Consider the following 12,730-nt stretch of genomic DNA (forward strand, 5'->3'; position numbering starts at 1 on the left):
TAAAGCTGGTGGCCATGGGAGATCAGGGAATGCAGTAACCCAGATGTACGGTGCTGGAATGTCACAGGCCGTTTAGAACGAAGACCTCTGCACAAGCCTAGTCTCACAGTCAGTGATAAGCAGGCTGTCTTACCCACTGGAAGCAGAAGCAACAGCATCTTCAGTCCCGAGGCTAGAGAAGAATAGTGCAGGGCCGTTAACCTCGCACCCCAAGGCCCTTCAGTGCACAAGAACGGTGCAGTTTTGACTCTTCTCCTCTCTGCCCAGGCCACGCGCTGTTGCTCAGCATCACTGACGCCCCCACCTCTGAAAATGCCACAGTGACCAGCGCTACATTTCCTGCGCCCATGAAGAACTCTCCGTGTGAGGCAAGTCTTGGTGTTCCTCTAGTTCTCTGCCTGCTCCTCCCACTTCCGGGCACTTCCAGGTGAACGCGCACAGATGAGCAAAATAGACTGATGGTCAGGCTGCTGCTTCTCCTGTGGGAGAACCAGAGGACCGTTTGCACCATCTTCTAGGCAGACAGTAGCTACCAACATGGTAAAGTCCCGTCTTTGCCATGGCAGAGAATTTCACCTTAAACACCACACTCAGCTGCACTGAACTATTTGCAATAGAACTTTGATGGCAGCAAACCTCCAAAATATTTCCAAGACATAAGAGGCAATGGTAACAGCAACTTTCTACAGAATCCTTTTAAAAGATGTCAGTCTCTTACAATACATTTCAAAGTTTCAAAGCATCAACACTTTGACTTACATAAATATCACTAAGGCATCAATGGCAGAGCCACTGGCCCAGACAGTTAGTAAAGCTGATACCCCTTCAGTGTGGGAACTGAGGGCCTGGTGCCAGGATTCTTAGCCCAAGGCCATATTCTCCAGGGACCAGGAGATGAGCTTAGACCCCCAGGAGGGGCCAGTGATTAGCTTATGGACTCTGGAATCAACTACCTGAGTCCAATCCAGGTTCCATCACTGACTGGTGGTCTAATTTGTTTTATCCATTAATAACCTTTCAGTGCCTCAGTTTTCCCGCCTGGAAAGTAGAGACTCAGAGTGCCTACCCCAGGGAGGTGAAGCTTAAATAGGTTAATATTTGTAAAGGGCTTGTCATGCGGTCTAGTACAAAGTAAGTAGCACAAAGATTAACCAACAGTGTCTGAAACCCTGTATAAATAAATATGCAAAGAAGAATAGGGGAGGAGGAAGAGAACTGTAGCCAACAACCAGACTGTGCTTCTCCACACTGGCCCAGCATTGCGACAATGCTGCGCACACTGTAGGAAGTCAGGACTGAATTTAAACTTGGCCAGTCCTCTCTTTCTGGAAACTCACAGGAGAAACTCCTTCCTGGCTTCTTTCAGGAATAGCTTTGTGCTCTCGGAGCAATTTGTTGCCTTTCAAGTTGTGGATATTGTGAAACTGACCACATTCACATCCCCTCAGCAGGCTGTAAGCAGTACCCGGCAGGCGGGGCTTTGACCAGGAGAGGTGCAGGAAAGAGGTGATTTAGTCCCTGAATCCCGACTCTTGTAACTCCATGGACCGTAACCCGCCACAGTTACCCATGTAATACCACAGTCTGTCCATGGTATTTCCTCGGCAAGAATACTGGAGTGGGTTGCCATTTCCTGTACAGGCAAATCCAAGCCCTCTAGTCTTTTTGTGAAATAAAAACTCACAGACATAAAGCAAAGGAGAATGGAAAAGATATATCAATGATGGTTTTTTAATCAGAAGAATGGTGGAATTAAGTCTGTCTTTACCCAGTAAGTTTGCAGCAGCCTCACTCCTGATATGCTCTTATACTGATACTTGACATCTACCCCATCACCCTCACCTTCTCCTAGTGTATGTTAATGTATCTCTGTGAGCCACCTTAAATCCTTTCTGGAAGAAGTCAGGGCACAAATAAGTAGATTCATTATGTTAAATTGTATTTGAGAAACCGTGCTCTCAGCTGCAAATGGTGGAATTACTCAGTCATCGTTGATACTTCTTGGGTGTCTCAGAGCATCACCTAGAAAGGGAGGTTTCTTAAGAGGAAGTCTAAATGAGGAGAGGTGATTGGCCTGTCTGACAGGCAAGGGGAATCCTTAAAATCACTTCACCTTCAAATTTATTTTCCACTAGATTTAATGTGAGCCTGATTTCAAAAAAAAGAAATGTCAAGGTAAAAATGATATTTTTCTAATATTTCATCATTTCTCTAATAACCTTTGGGTTGATCAATAGCTTAAACAGGTGTTTTGTTTAACTGGCCTATTTTATTATTCCCCCAGTCACATTTGCTCTGGGCGGTTTCTGCTATTTCCTGCCCTTTTCCAGAGCTTGGCTCAGCATGAGGAGTGAAAGGAAGGCAGGGAGACCACTCCGTTTTCAGCTCAGTTATTTCACATTCAGGATTTCAGATCGTTCATCTCAGGCTGCTGGGTCTTTGAATTCCCAATGCTGGAGAAATGTTTTCATCAGAAAAATAAATGGCCAAAATAGAAATATGCATTTCCAGGTTTGTAAGCCCTGCCATCTGTTTCCCTCGAATCCTAAATACAGAAGTCAGGAAGTTGATTTCCTTCTCTCAGGTTGGCTGAATGTCGTTGACAGAGAAACAGATGTTGCATTGCTGTGTGGGACTGTGTGAGGTTAACCTCCCTCCAACTCTAAAGGGGCCTTCACTGGCTATAGGGCCCCGGTGCAGGAAGGTGGACACTATATAGAGCCATGGGTGGAAGTCTCTGGTGAGAATCAGGCCCATGGGGACAGGCTGGAAGCAATGAGCTCCCAGCTGACACCCACCCCTGAGCAATCTTCTCTAAACCCTAACAGTCCTGGTCCATGGCCTCCAGAGAGTTGAAATAATTGCCGAATAACTCAAAATACTCTTGAGAAACTACAATCATCAGTGGATCCCAAAGGGAAACTGGTGTTGCCTTCAGTGCATTTCCTTGAGAATCTGGCTACAAGCTACTGGTAGGTCTGTGTTTCTCCAGTTGCAGTCACTTGGAAAATATGACAAATGCAGATTCTTGGGCCCCACCCCAGACTTCCTGAATGACATCACTGACAAGGGCCCAGGAATCTGCATTTCCAAGCCCCACCATTGGTGATTTGGATGCACACTGAAACTTAAGAGTGACTATCCATAGGTGTCCTTGCCTGTTGTGGCTGAAATTCATTCTGAACCCAAGCTGAGAGCTATCCTCCATTACCTGGGGTGCCAAAGATTATGATGTAACTTGCCTTTTTGGAAAGATGAGTCCAAGGAGGGATTAGAATTGACTGATGGGGGGACAGAGGTGGTGGAGACAGAAGGGGGAGCCACTCTGAGAGCCACTTGGATCTAGGTCAGTGGCCTACCGATGATGGAGACATACCCAGGGTGTGCCTTTGTGCCAACCAGCTTCCAGGGCATTTCAGAAGCATGCCAGCTCTGGCCTCCTCCCTCCAGATCCCTGCAGCCAGTCGCCAGGGCCTCTCTCCACTGCCTGGCCTTGGTGCAGACGCTGCCGCCTCCATGGCTCTGCACTGTGGCATGTGGGGCATGAATATTTAAAGACCTCTGCCCAGCCCTGCCCCACTCTCCTACCCACAAACTATTCTCTGCAAGAAACTGAGGAGCCACTTAAAACACATTCAGATTTTATTTTATTTTAATTTTGCTGAGCTCCAGTTCAAATAATTAAAGTTGCCACTGGGGAGGAGAGCCTTGCAGTGGCTTTCATACGCTTGCTTGCTGTCAGAACTGCTCGCGTCCCCCGGGTGGGGAGACACACTGGGATGTGTCTAGCATTGCAGCTGCTGGTAATAAAAAGGACGGGAGAGTGGCAGGGGCCGTCTCCTCCCCTCCCCCTGCCTTTCACACATCCTAGCAGACTGAATGTCTCAACAAGCCCCGTGTGGTTTGAAATTCTATTTTATTTGAATAGTCTGAGCTGTGACTAGAATATTTTAAACCATGTTCTCAGGACGGAACAAGGCCTGGGGGTGGAGAAGGGGGGGAAATGGGCTTCCCTCAATCTCTTTCCCCCTCCACAATGTAGAAGTAGTTTTCCTTCTATGAGCTGCAGAAACGAAAGGGACCCAGGAAGTGGGAGGTGACCCACTTAATTTGTGCTGACACCCTAGGGCAGGCCAGTTCCCGGCTACTGGTTTTCTGACCTTGCTGAAGCTGCGCCACCTCTGTCCTCTCCATACACGCATGTGCAAACACTCAGATATACACACACCCTGGAGCTGGAACACACCTGGCCTTTCTGTCTCTGGCATCTGCCCTGTAGTGATAAAAGCTTTGATTAGCGACTGGGAGCTGCTGAGACCAGGGCAGAAGGTGACCAGCGGGATTCCTCCATGTCGACATGGGCTATCTAGTCCAGAGGGAAGGAGACTTCCATTCTGTCATTAAAACCAATGAATATGACCAGAGGAAGGTGGGAGAGGAGTTTGGCCTCTGGAATTGCCCTCTGCTGTCCATTAAATTCTGTGCAAAGCCCCACTGGGAAGGAGCCTCTTGTGGCAGGAAGCCAGGGAGTTTTTCAGCAAATTGCTCTCTGGTTGATATTATAAGGCTTTCCAGACTGCTGGCACTTATTCCTGGACACAGAGCCCATCCTTTCCTGGGGATTTGGCTGATGAGACGTTCCCCAGCATCTCAGTGTAAACCCGCATCTCAGTGAGTGTCATGGCTCTGTTGATGGCTCTTAGGCTGGCCTCACTCCCTCCCCTTGGGCAAACAAATAGGACTTCCAGATAGGAAGAGGAAAGGAACTTTGAGACCCCTGGGTTTTAACAGTTTATTAATTCAATGGCAAAATCCCCCTTGGAATGGTCAATAAAAGAAAAATAAGAGTAATCATAATTACTACAGGATGACTTGGGGCAAGGGAAAATACAAGAGCTGAGGAGCTCTTCCTTTGTCAACCCCACCAAACCCTCACAAGCAGAGGCTGAAGATGCTGAGAATATTCTATGTAGCTCACTTCCTGGAGAAGATCCTATGTGTCACAGGTTGCCCCGCCCATGATCTGGGTCAGGATGCATGCAGGGCAGCCCAGGGAAGAGAACAGCCCATCTCCACAATATAGGAAAGTAATGTCCCCAGTGTGCACAGCCAGTACATACGAAATCAGGATCAAACTCAGGTCTTATGACTTGAGCCCTGTGCTCTTTCTGTCACATTACCCTGCCCCTGCCAGGGGCAGATGGTACCTTCTCAGCTTCCAGGGAGCTGACGTGGGCCTTGGAAGCATCCCTGAGGACTGGCATGGCCCCCACCTCACCCAGAGGCCTCATCCTCCTCACCACGGGGTCCTCATCTCCAGAGACAGGGAGGAAAGTCATATGAACTACTTTGTAACAGACTAGTTACCCGCTTCATCTCTCCTCAAGCTGGGACTAATTCCTAAGCAACCAAGGGGACATTGCCGCTTACCCAGGTGTTACTTGTGCCCTGTGTGTGCGTTGTTCCCTGCCTCACGTGCTCTCACTTATTTTAGCAAATCAGGAAGGAGAGGCTATTTCAAGAGGCCTCGTGAGCTTGATCCTGAATAAAGCTGTTGTGTCCCGAATCCATCCCATCTTCTGCATTGAACATGTGCCCGCCTGGGGGGAAGGAAAGTGCCCCTTGCCCTCTTCCTATTCACTGTCCTCCCTTGGGCCTCTGAGGAGTGTTGACTTGTAGAGGAACAAGCAGTTTCCTGCTGAGTCTACCTAGGACAGCCTTTGCCCCTGTGTGCCTAAATGATGCTGCACAGACACCTTTGGTGACCTTAGAGACCCTCTCTGTAAACAGTGAGGGCCCAGTGGCAAGCTCAGGGGCAGACTGGGGCAATACCCTCCCTAGATCCCTCCACTAACCTGAGTTGGACTGGATATCCAACTCCCATCTCATCTAACACTGTAACATCCGCTGCGGTGACAGAATGCTCACCAACTCAGCAGCAAATCCCTCTCATCTTTGGATAGTTCCAGGCTTCAGTGTTTGCCTAAATCAAGAGCAAATGCAGCTAGACTCACCAGGGCTTGTTTTCACACCCTCTGTTTTCTGCACCCCTCCTCTTCTTGCTTTGGGGAGCCTTGAAGAAGCAGAGACAGAACTCCATGGTAGCTATGCAACACCCAGCTGGATGGTCCATCCCTGCCCAGGACATCATGGTGGGCCCGGCAAGAAGCACAGTTTCCCTCTGGCTCCCATGGGGGTGACGCTGGCATCTGAAGCAAGTCAGAGCAGCATTGTGGCCCCAGGCAGCTGCCTCCCTCCTGTTCCACGGCCCAACAAGCATGACATCTCCTGTGTCTAGAGGAACCCAGCTGGTCATTTGGGGCCAGGGCAAAAGGAGAATCATGAAGGCAGTGTGGTGTGGTGGTTGGAGCAGCTCCTTGAGGTCCTGCAGTCCTTGGTAGCATCCTGCCACTTTCTAGCAGGGTGACCTTGGGCAAGTCACCTCACTTTTCTCAGCCTCAGTGTCCTCTGCAGTGCTGTTGGGAGAAACAAGTAGACAAGTTAGAGGAGCACCCAGCCTGGATCTGGCCACATAGTAGATGTTTAATAAGTGTGCTTTCTGCTTCTCCATTGCTGTGTGTATACATGTGTGCTAAGTTGTGTCTGACTCTTTGCGACCCCATGGACTGTAGCACGCCAGGCTCCTCTGTCCATGGGATTCTCCAGGCGAGAGTACTGGAGTGGGGTGCCATTGCCTCCTCCAGGGGATCTCCCTGACCCAGGGATTGAACCCACGCCTCCTGCCGCTCCAGCATTGCAGGTAACTGCTGCTGTTACTATTAGTATCTGATTTTTGTGATGACTCCAAGATCAAAGGCTGGACCTGCTCTATCCAATGACCCTCAATCTGGAGAGTTAAGCGAGGGTCCTCACCCTCAGGACAAGAAGCGTGGCAGCTGCCAGGGCAGGGCCAAAAAGGCAGCATGGCACTTGGCTGGGCTGGACGGACACACAGAAGGCTAGTGGGAGGTCCTCACTCAGGCGGTGAGCCAGCAAGTGTTCCTCTCAAACCCACCGTGTAACCAGCCAGGAGACAGACCACAGGAATCTGGGATCTTTATAGAATGTTTATTCAGCAGAAAATTAAGAACACTTACTTCCAATATGACAGGTCCTGGTCTCCAAGTTACTTATGAATCACTTGGCTATGTTACAAAACGCAAGCCAAAATTCTTAACTAGAGCCCTCAAACACCCTAAATCTTTGTACTCCTAGGAGAAAGAAACCTTCCCTTAGTCTGGGGCTAAGAGAGGGACCCTTAATAACCGCAAAGTAATTAAAGGAGTGCAGTACCCACCCCCCATCAAAGAAGGGGATATGCTCTAAGACCACTAGCAGATGCCTGGAACCACGGACAGCGCCAAACCCTGTATACCCTATATTTCTCCTATACTAGCAGCTGGGTAGTGTGTACAGCATGGATACAGTGGCCAAAGAGATGATTCATGTCTCAGGCGAGACAGAGGGGGTCAGCATGAGTTTTCATTGTTTCGATCTGCTACTCAGAATGGCACAGAATTTAAAACTTAAGCATTGTTTTTTTCTGGAATTTTCCATATAATAGTTTTGGACTGAAGTTGACCTCGGGAAACTGAAACTACAGAAAGTGAAATGGCTGAGAAGAGGACTACTGTATTTTTTTAAACAGTGATCCCCTCCCATGTGGCTGGCACTGTGCTAAGCAGGCCACTTGCCTTATCTCATTGCCAAAAGAGACTTGTAAGGAATTGTTGCCCCATTTACTGAAGCAGAACCTGGGACTTCAAAAGCTTAAGTGACTTGCTATTAAGAGGCAGAACCAGGATTCAAAACAGGTCTGTCCAACTCCTAGGCCAATCCTGCAAACACTCTTAATGTCACTGGACTTGACTCAGGTCACCTGAGTGTGAGTCTCAACAGTGCCATATAATGAGCCACAGGACCTCAAGTCAGTCAGTGTCCCTAATTGGGAATAAAAATGCCTGTGTTACTTGCTGCGAGAATTAGATTAAAATGCAAAAACTGTTTGTATTCTCTTCAATCTTTTATGAATGGCAGCAATTATTATGATCCCTCTTCTTACTCTGCATAGGTGTGAAGAAGTCACTGCTGACATAAATTCAGACAGGCTATATTCTTATTTCTCCTCTGAGTCGATTAGCAATGCAGGCAGCTTGGGAGCATTATTTTGCACAATGCCAATCATTAGCGCCAGGGGGATATGCCCAACGAACCTGCTTCATCCTAATTAATTAATTAATTGTGCAGCCTCTCAGTCGTGAGCATGGCCATGTTCCAGGATGAGCGCAAACAAGGTGACTCCTCATTGAGTCTCAAGGACCCAAAAAATATGGCCCTGCTGAGATCTGGGGCCAAAATCATTCTTACCTTAGTACCTAGAGCTGGGAGGCCGCTGGAACCTAGCATTCTTTCACCACTTCCTGCAATGTGGTTGATGCTGCCAGAACACAAGCTAATGGGCTAAAGTAATCAACAGTCATTGTAATTACAGTCGGACATAATTAATTTAATACCTTTGAGTCATTCAAAATTAATACCTCAGCCATTACATGATGAAACTGAGGCATAGAAGAATTACTGTCAAGGCTCACGGGTGTGAATAAAAAACCTCCCAGGCACTTGGCAGAGATTTAGGTTTAGGTCCCATTCCAAGTCTATCTGTTAATCAAACGCCCTCGTGGCTCCCACTAGTGGTGATCATTCGTGTGGCCAGCATGCACAGGGGCCAACCTGTTGAAAGCACACTCTCCCCAGGGAATAAATATACTCCCTGAGTGGCTATGGGTCCTGCATACAACTGGAGATGCCTGAAGTCCATTCTCTTTCTTTTTTTTCTTTTTTATCTCAGTTTTATTTATTCATTTTTTTTTTTTTTTACTTTACAATATTGTATTGGTTTTGCCATACATTGACATGAATCCACCATGGGGTGTACATGTGTTCCCCATCCTGAATCCCCCTCCCACTTCCCTCCCCATTCCATCCCTCTGGGTTATCCCAGTGCACCAGCCCCGTGCACCCTGTCTCATACGTCAAACCTGGACTGGCGATTCGTTTCACCTTTGATAACATACATGTTTCAATGCCATTCTCCCATATCATCCTGCCCTCGCCCTCTCCCACAGAGTCCAAAAGACTGTTCAATACATCTGTGTCTCTTTTGCTGTCTCGCATACAGGGTTATTGTTACCATCTTTCTAAATTCCATATATATGCATTAGTATACTGTATTGGTGTCTTTCTTTCTGGCTTACTTCACTCTGTATAATAGGCTCCAGTTTCATCCACCTCATTAGAACTGATTCTTTCTGATGGCTGTTTATGAAGATTGTAGGAATTTCATTTCACTGAATCAATCCTGTTCCCCAGTATAAGGATTTCTAAAGCTATTTCTCAGCATCATCTCTATCACCCACAGGGAAACTGAGGCACAGAGGAGGCTGTCCGCTCAAGATCACCTCATTACAGTGTAACTCAAAAGAAAACATTGTTTTCTTCACATAGACTGGAAAGATAATCCTCTAGGGGACCCAGAAGATAAAACACTGGACTGAAAATTTTAATACAGCATCCTTCATCCTGTCCTATTCTGTTTGTGTGAGCTGTTTATTTCTAAACTTATTCCCTGCCTGCCTTTTCCAATACAGGAGGAAGGAACTAACATTGATAAATGTATTTGGTAAGTTGGGTACTGGGCTCACATAATCTTACTAAAGTCTCCCAGCAACTATATAAGGAGAGTATGATTAGCCCCACTTCACAGATAAAGACTGAGGCCCTGAGATTTGTTGTTGTTGCTGTTGTTCAGTCCCTAAGCTGTGTCCAACTCTTCGTCACCCCATAGACTGCAGCACACCAGGCTTCCCTGTCCTTTACTATCTCCCAGAGTTTGCTCAAATTCATGTCCATTAAGTCAGTGATGCTATCTAACCATCTCATCCTCTGCCGCCCTTATCCATTTTTGCCTTCAATTTTTCCTAGCATCAGGGTCTTTTCAAATGAGTCAGCTCTTTGCATCAGGTGGCCTAAGTATTGGAGCTTCAGCTTCAGCATCAATCCTTCCAATAAATATTCAGGGTTGATTTCCTTTAGGATTGACTAGTTGGATCTCCTTGCTGTCCAAGGGACTCTCAGGAGTCTTTTCCAGCACCACAGCCCAAAAGTATCAATTCTTTGGCATCCAGCCTTCTTTATGGTCCAACTCTCACATCCATACATGACTACTGGAAAAACCATAGCTTTGACCGTATACACCTTTGTCAGCAAAGTGATGTCTCTGCTTTTTAATACACTGTCTAGGTTGGTCATAGTTTTCCTTCCAAGGAGCAAACATCTTTTAATTTCATGGCTGTAGTGACCATCTGCAATGATTTTGGAGCCCAAGAAAATAAAATCTGTCATTGCTTCCACTTTTTCCCCTTCTATTTGCCATGAAATGATTGGACCAGATGCCATGATCTTGCTTTTTGAATGTTGAGTTTCAAGTCAGCTTTTTCACTCTCCTCTTTCACCTTCATCAAGAGGCTTTTTAGTTCCTCTTCACTTTCTGCCATTAGAGTGGTATCATCTACATATCTGAGGTTGTTTATATTTCTCCCGGCAATCTTGATTCCAGCTTGTGATTCAATATTATGTCATAAGTAAAGACAGAAATGTTCTTTCTGATTCCAGAGCCACAGCATGACCCAACCTCATTCCCCAGAAGCTCTCACTTCCCCTTAGTCTTCCTTGCAAAGCCCACAGTTCAAGCAAGAGAACTATATCCTCCTCAAAGTGGTGAAAAGATGGCACTCTTTTCCCACTTTCCAGTGATATCAGAATCCTCCCTTGATGACTTTTTTAATATAGCATTTATTGTTTCTTCTGATTACAAAAATGCTCTACATTCTCGTAGAATATTAGGAAAATATAAAGAAGAAAATTGAAATTGCCCACAACCTTACCCTCCAAAGATAACCCCTATCACCATATTTGTACATTTCTGTCCAGACAGATAAATGTAGGTTTGAGCAGAGGGATAGATAAAGGATTTCTATAAATTTGATATCATACCATATAAGCATTTTGTATCTTCTTTCTTTGCTTAATATTATTCTTTCCTAGATCAATATTATTCTTCAAAAAATATGCTTTTATACTGAGTTTGTTCTAGTTATCAAAAGTAATAGATGTTCATTATAAAAATATTAGAAAAGAAAAGGCCAAAGAAGGAATAATATAGCCATAACTTTGTAACTTCACCAGCCAGGGATCCCACAGTTATTACTTTTGTATATAATCTTCACTGCTTGCTGTGTTTTTACTAAGGGGGCATGTGGATGACCCTGGCTGGGTGTTCTCTGGCTTCATTGTGATGCCTGAGAAAGAAGGAAAGACATGGGGTGCTGTTTTCAGAAACAATCTCAATCTTTTAAGTCTCTTACATGGCCAGGAATCCAGCATTCCTTAAACCTCTGTAATTGCAAGTATTTCCCAGCATATTTTATTTGCTTGTTATCAGAAATCCACATCTGGCCTGCCTCGTGCTGAGTTGGGCTGATTTTCCATTAGGCTATTTATAGTTAGAGAGTTGTTATTTTATTTTTTGCAGGTGAATTAGAAGATGGTGTACAAAATGTTGGGTTTTGCAGTGTCAATAGTCTCAGTTAAATTAATAAGACCACATTAAAAACTCTTAAAATTATGGGTTCACACCCAGAATTACAGCCCTGACATCTTAGATTAGAAAGAAGCTTTAACGTCCATTCAAAGCTTGGATGTCCTTGACAACACCCCCAGTCCTGGCCATCCAGTCACTACTAGATGACCCCCAGTGTGGGGAATACTGGGGGAGTACCCATCCCACCTGCTAGGAACTAGCTCATCTCTGAGCGTCACAGTCTGTTAAAAAGTGTTTTTTTCTTCTGTTGAAATGAAATACACACTAGAGCATCTGTCCTTGGTTTTGTGTCTACTGCTGGAATATATACCGCCCTTTAGAAATTCAAAGAAACATAGCACCTCCCCCTCATACCATTCCCTATGTTTGAGAGTGCTGCATGTTAATGGACATTATTGATACCATTGGGTCTCTTTTGTCTAACTTCAGCCTACATTCCATGCTGATTTTTTTTATGGATTCAAGATAATCTTGTGAAGTTGCCCATGAGATATTCATAGCAAACACGGGGCATATTCCAGACATAAAATTGCAGTAATTACCTGTGGAGGAGGAAAGGGCCGTGAGAGAAAAAAATAGCATTAAGCCTAGCCACAAGGCTGGTCCTGCTTTACATACAGAACTTTAATTAATAAAATGACAAACACTAGTGGTGCATAATTGGAAAGTCTATCAGGGCCCACCAAGAGAGCGGGGGAAGGTCTGGAAAGGGCTGGCTGGAGCCAGAAGATATAATTGCTGGTGGCGTGCTCCTGGCATTGTCTCTTTTCACTTGTCTCATTTGCTGTCAGCATATAAAAGAATTTATTAGTCAAAAGCTGTCACTTATAGCCTATATCTATTAGAATGGGTCTTGGAAGGATAAAAACTTTATTGTTACAGGTTCCAACAAGTTTTACATCCCATAAATATTATGTAGGATTTGTATAGCATTTCTCATATTTGTGTGAATACATTTGAGATACCCATAGACATACACACATTTGTAACTATTAATTTTCTGGCAGAGGCAGAAAAAATCCACTATCTCCATTATTCTCCCCAATATTGTTTCTGTGCTAATACCTTGTT

The 12,730-nt window shown here is 45.5% G+C and overlaps 1 protein-coding gene across 1 annotated transcript in view; it reads left to right on the top strand.

Annotated features, from left to right (window-relative positions):
* Positions 1 to 12,730, top strand: part of ALK (ALK receptor tyrosine kinase) — a 734,875-nt gene that overhangs the window by 620,866 nt on the left and 101,279 nt on the right. Inside the window, exon 8 of the mRNA XM_040225696.1 lies at positions 268 to 368. Within this exon, the coding sequence (XP_040081630.1) occupies positions 268 to 368 (101 nt within the window). The remainder of the gene's footprint in view (positions 1 to 267; positions 369 to 12,730) is intronic.

This window comes from Oryx dammah, unplaced genomic scaffold, assembly GCF_014754425.2.
Source record: "Oryx dammah isolate SB20612 unplaced genomic scaffold, SCBI_Odam_1.1 HiC_scaffold_25, whole genome shotgun sequence".
In the NCBI taxonomy this organism is placed as follows: domain Eukaryota; kingdom Metazoa; phylum Chordata; class Mammalia; order Artiodactyla; family Bovidae; genus Oryx; species Oryx dammah.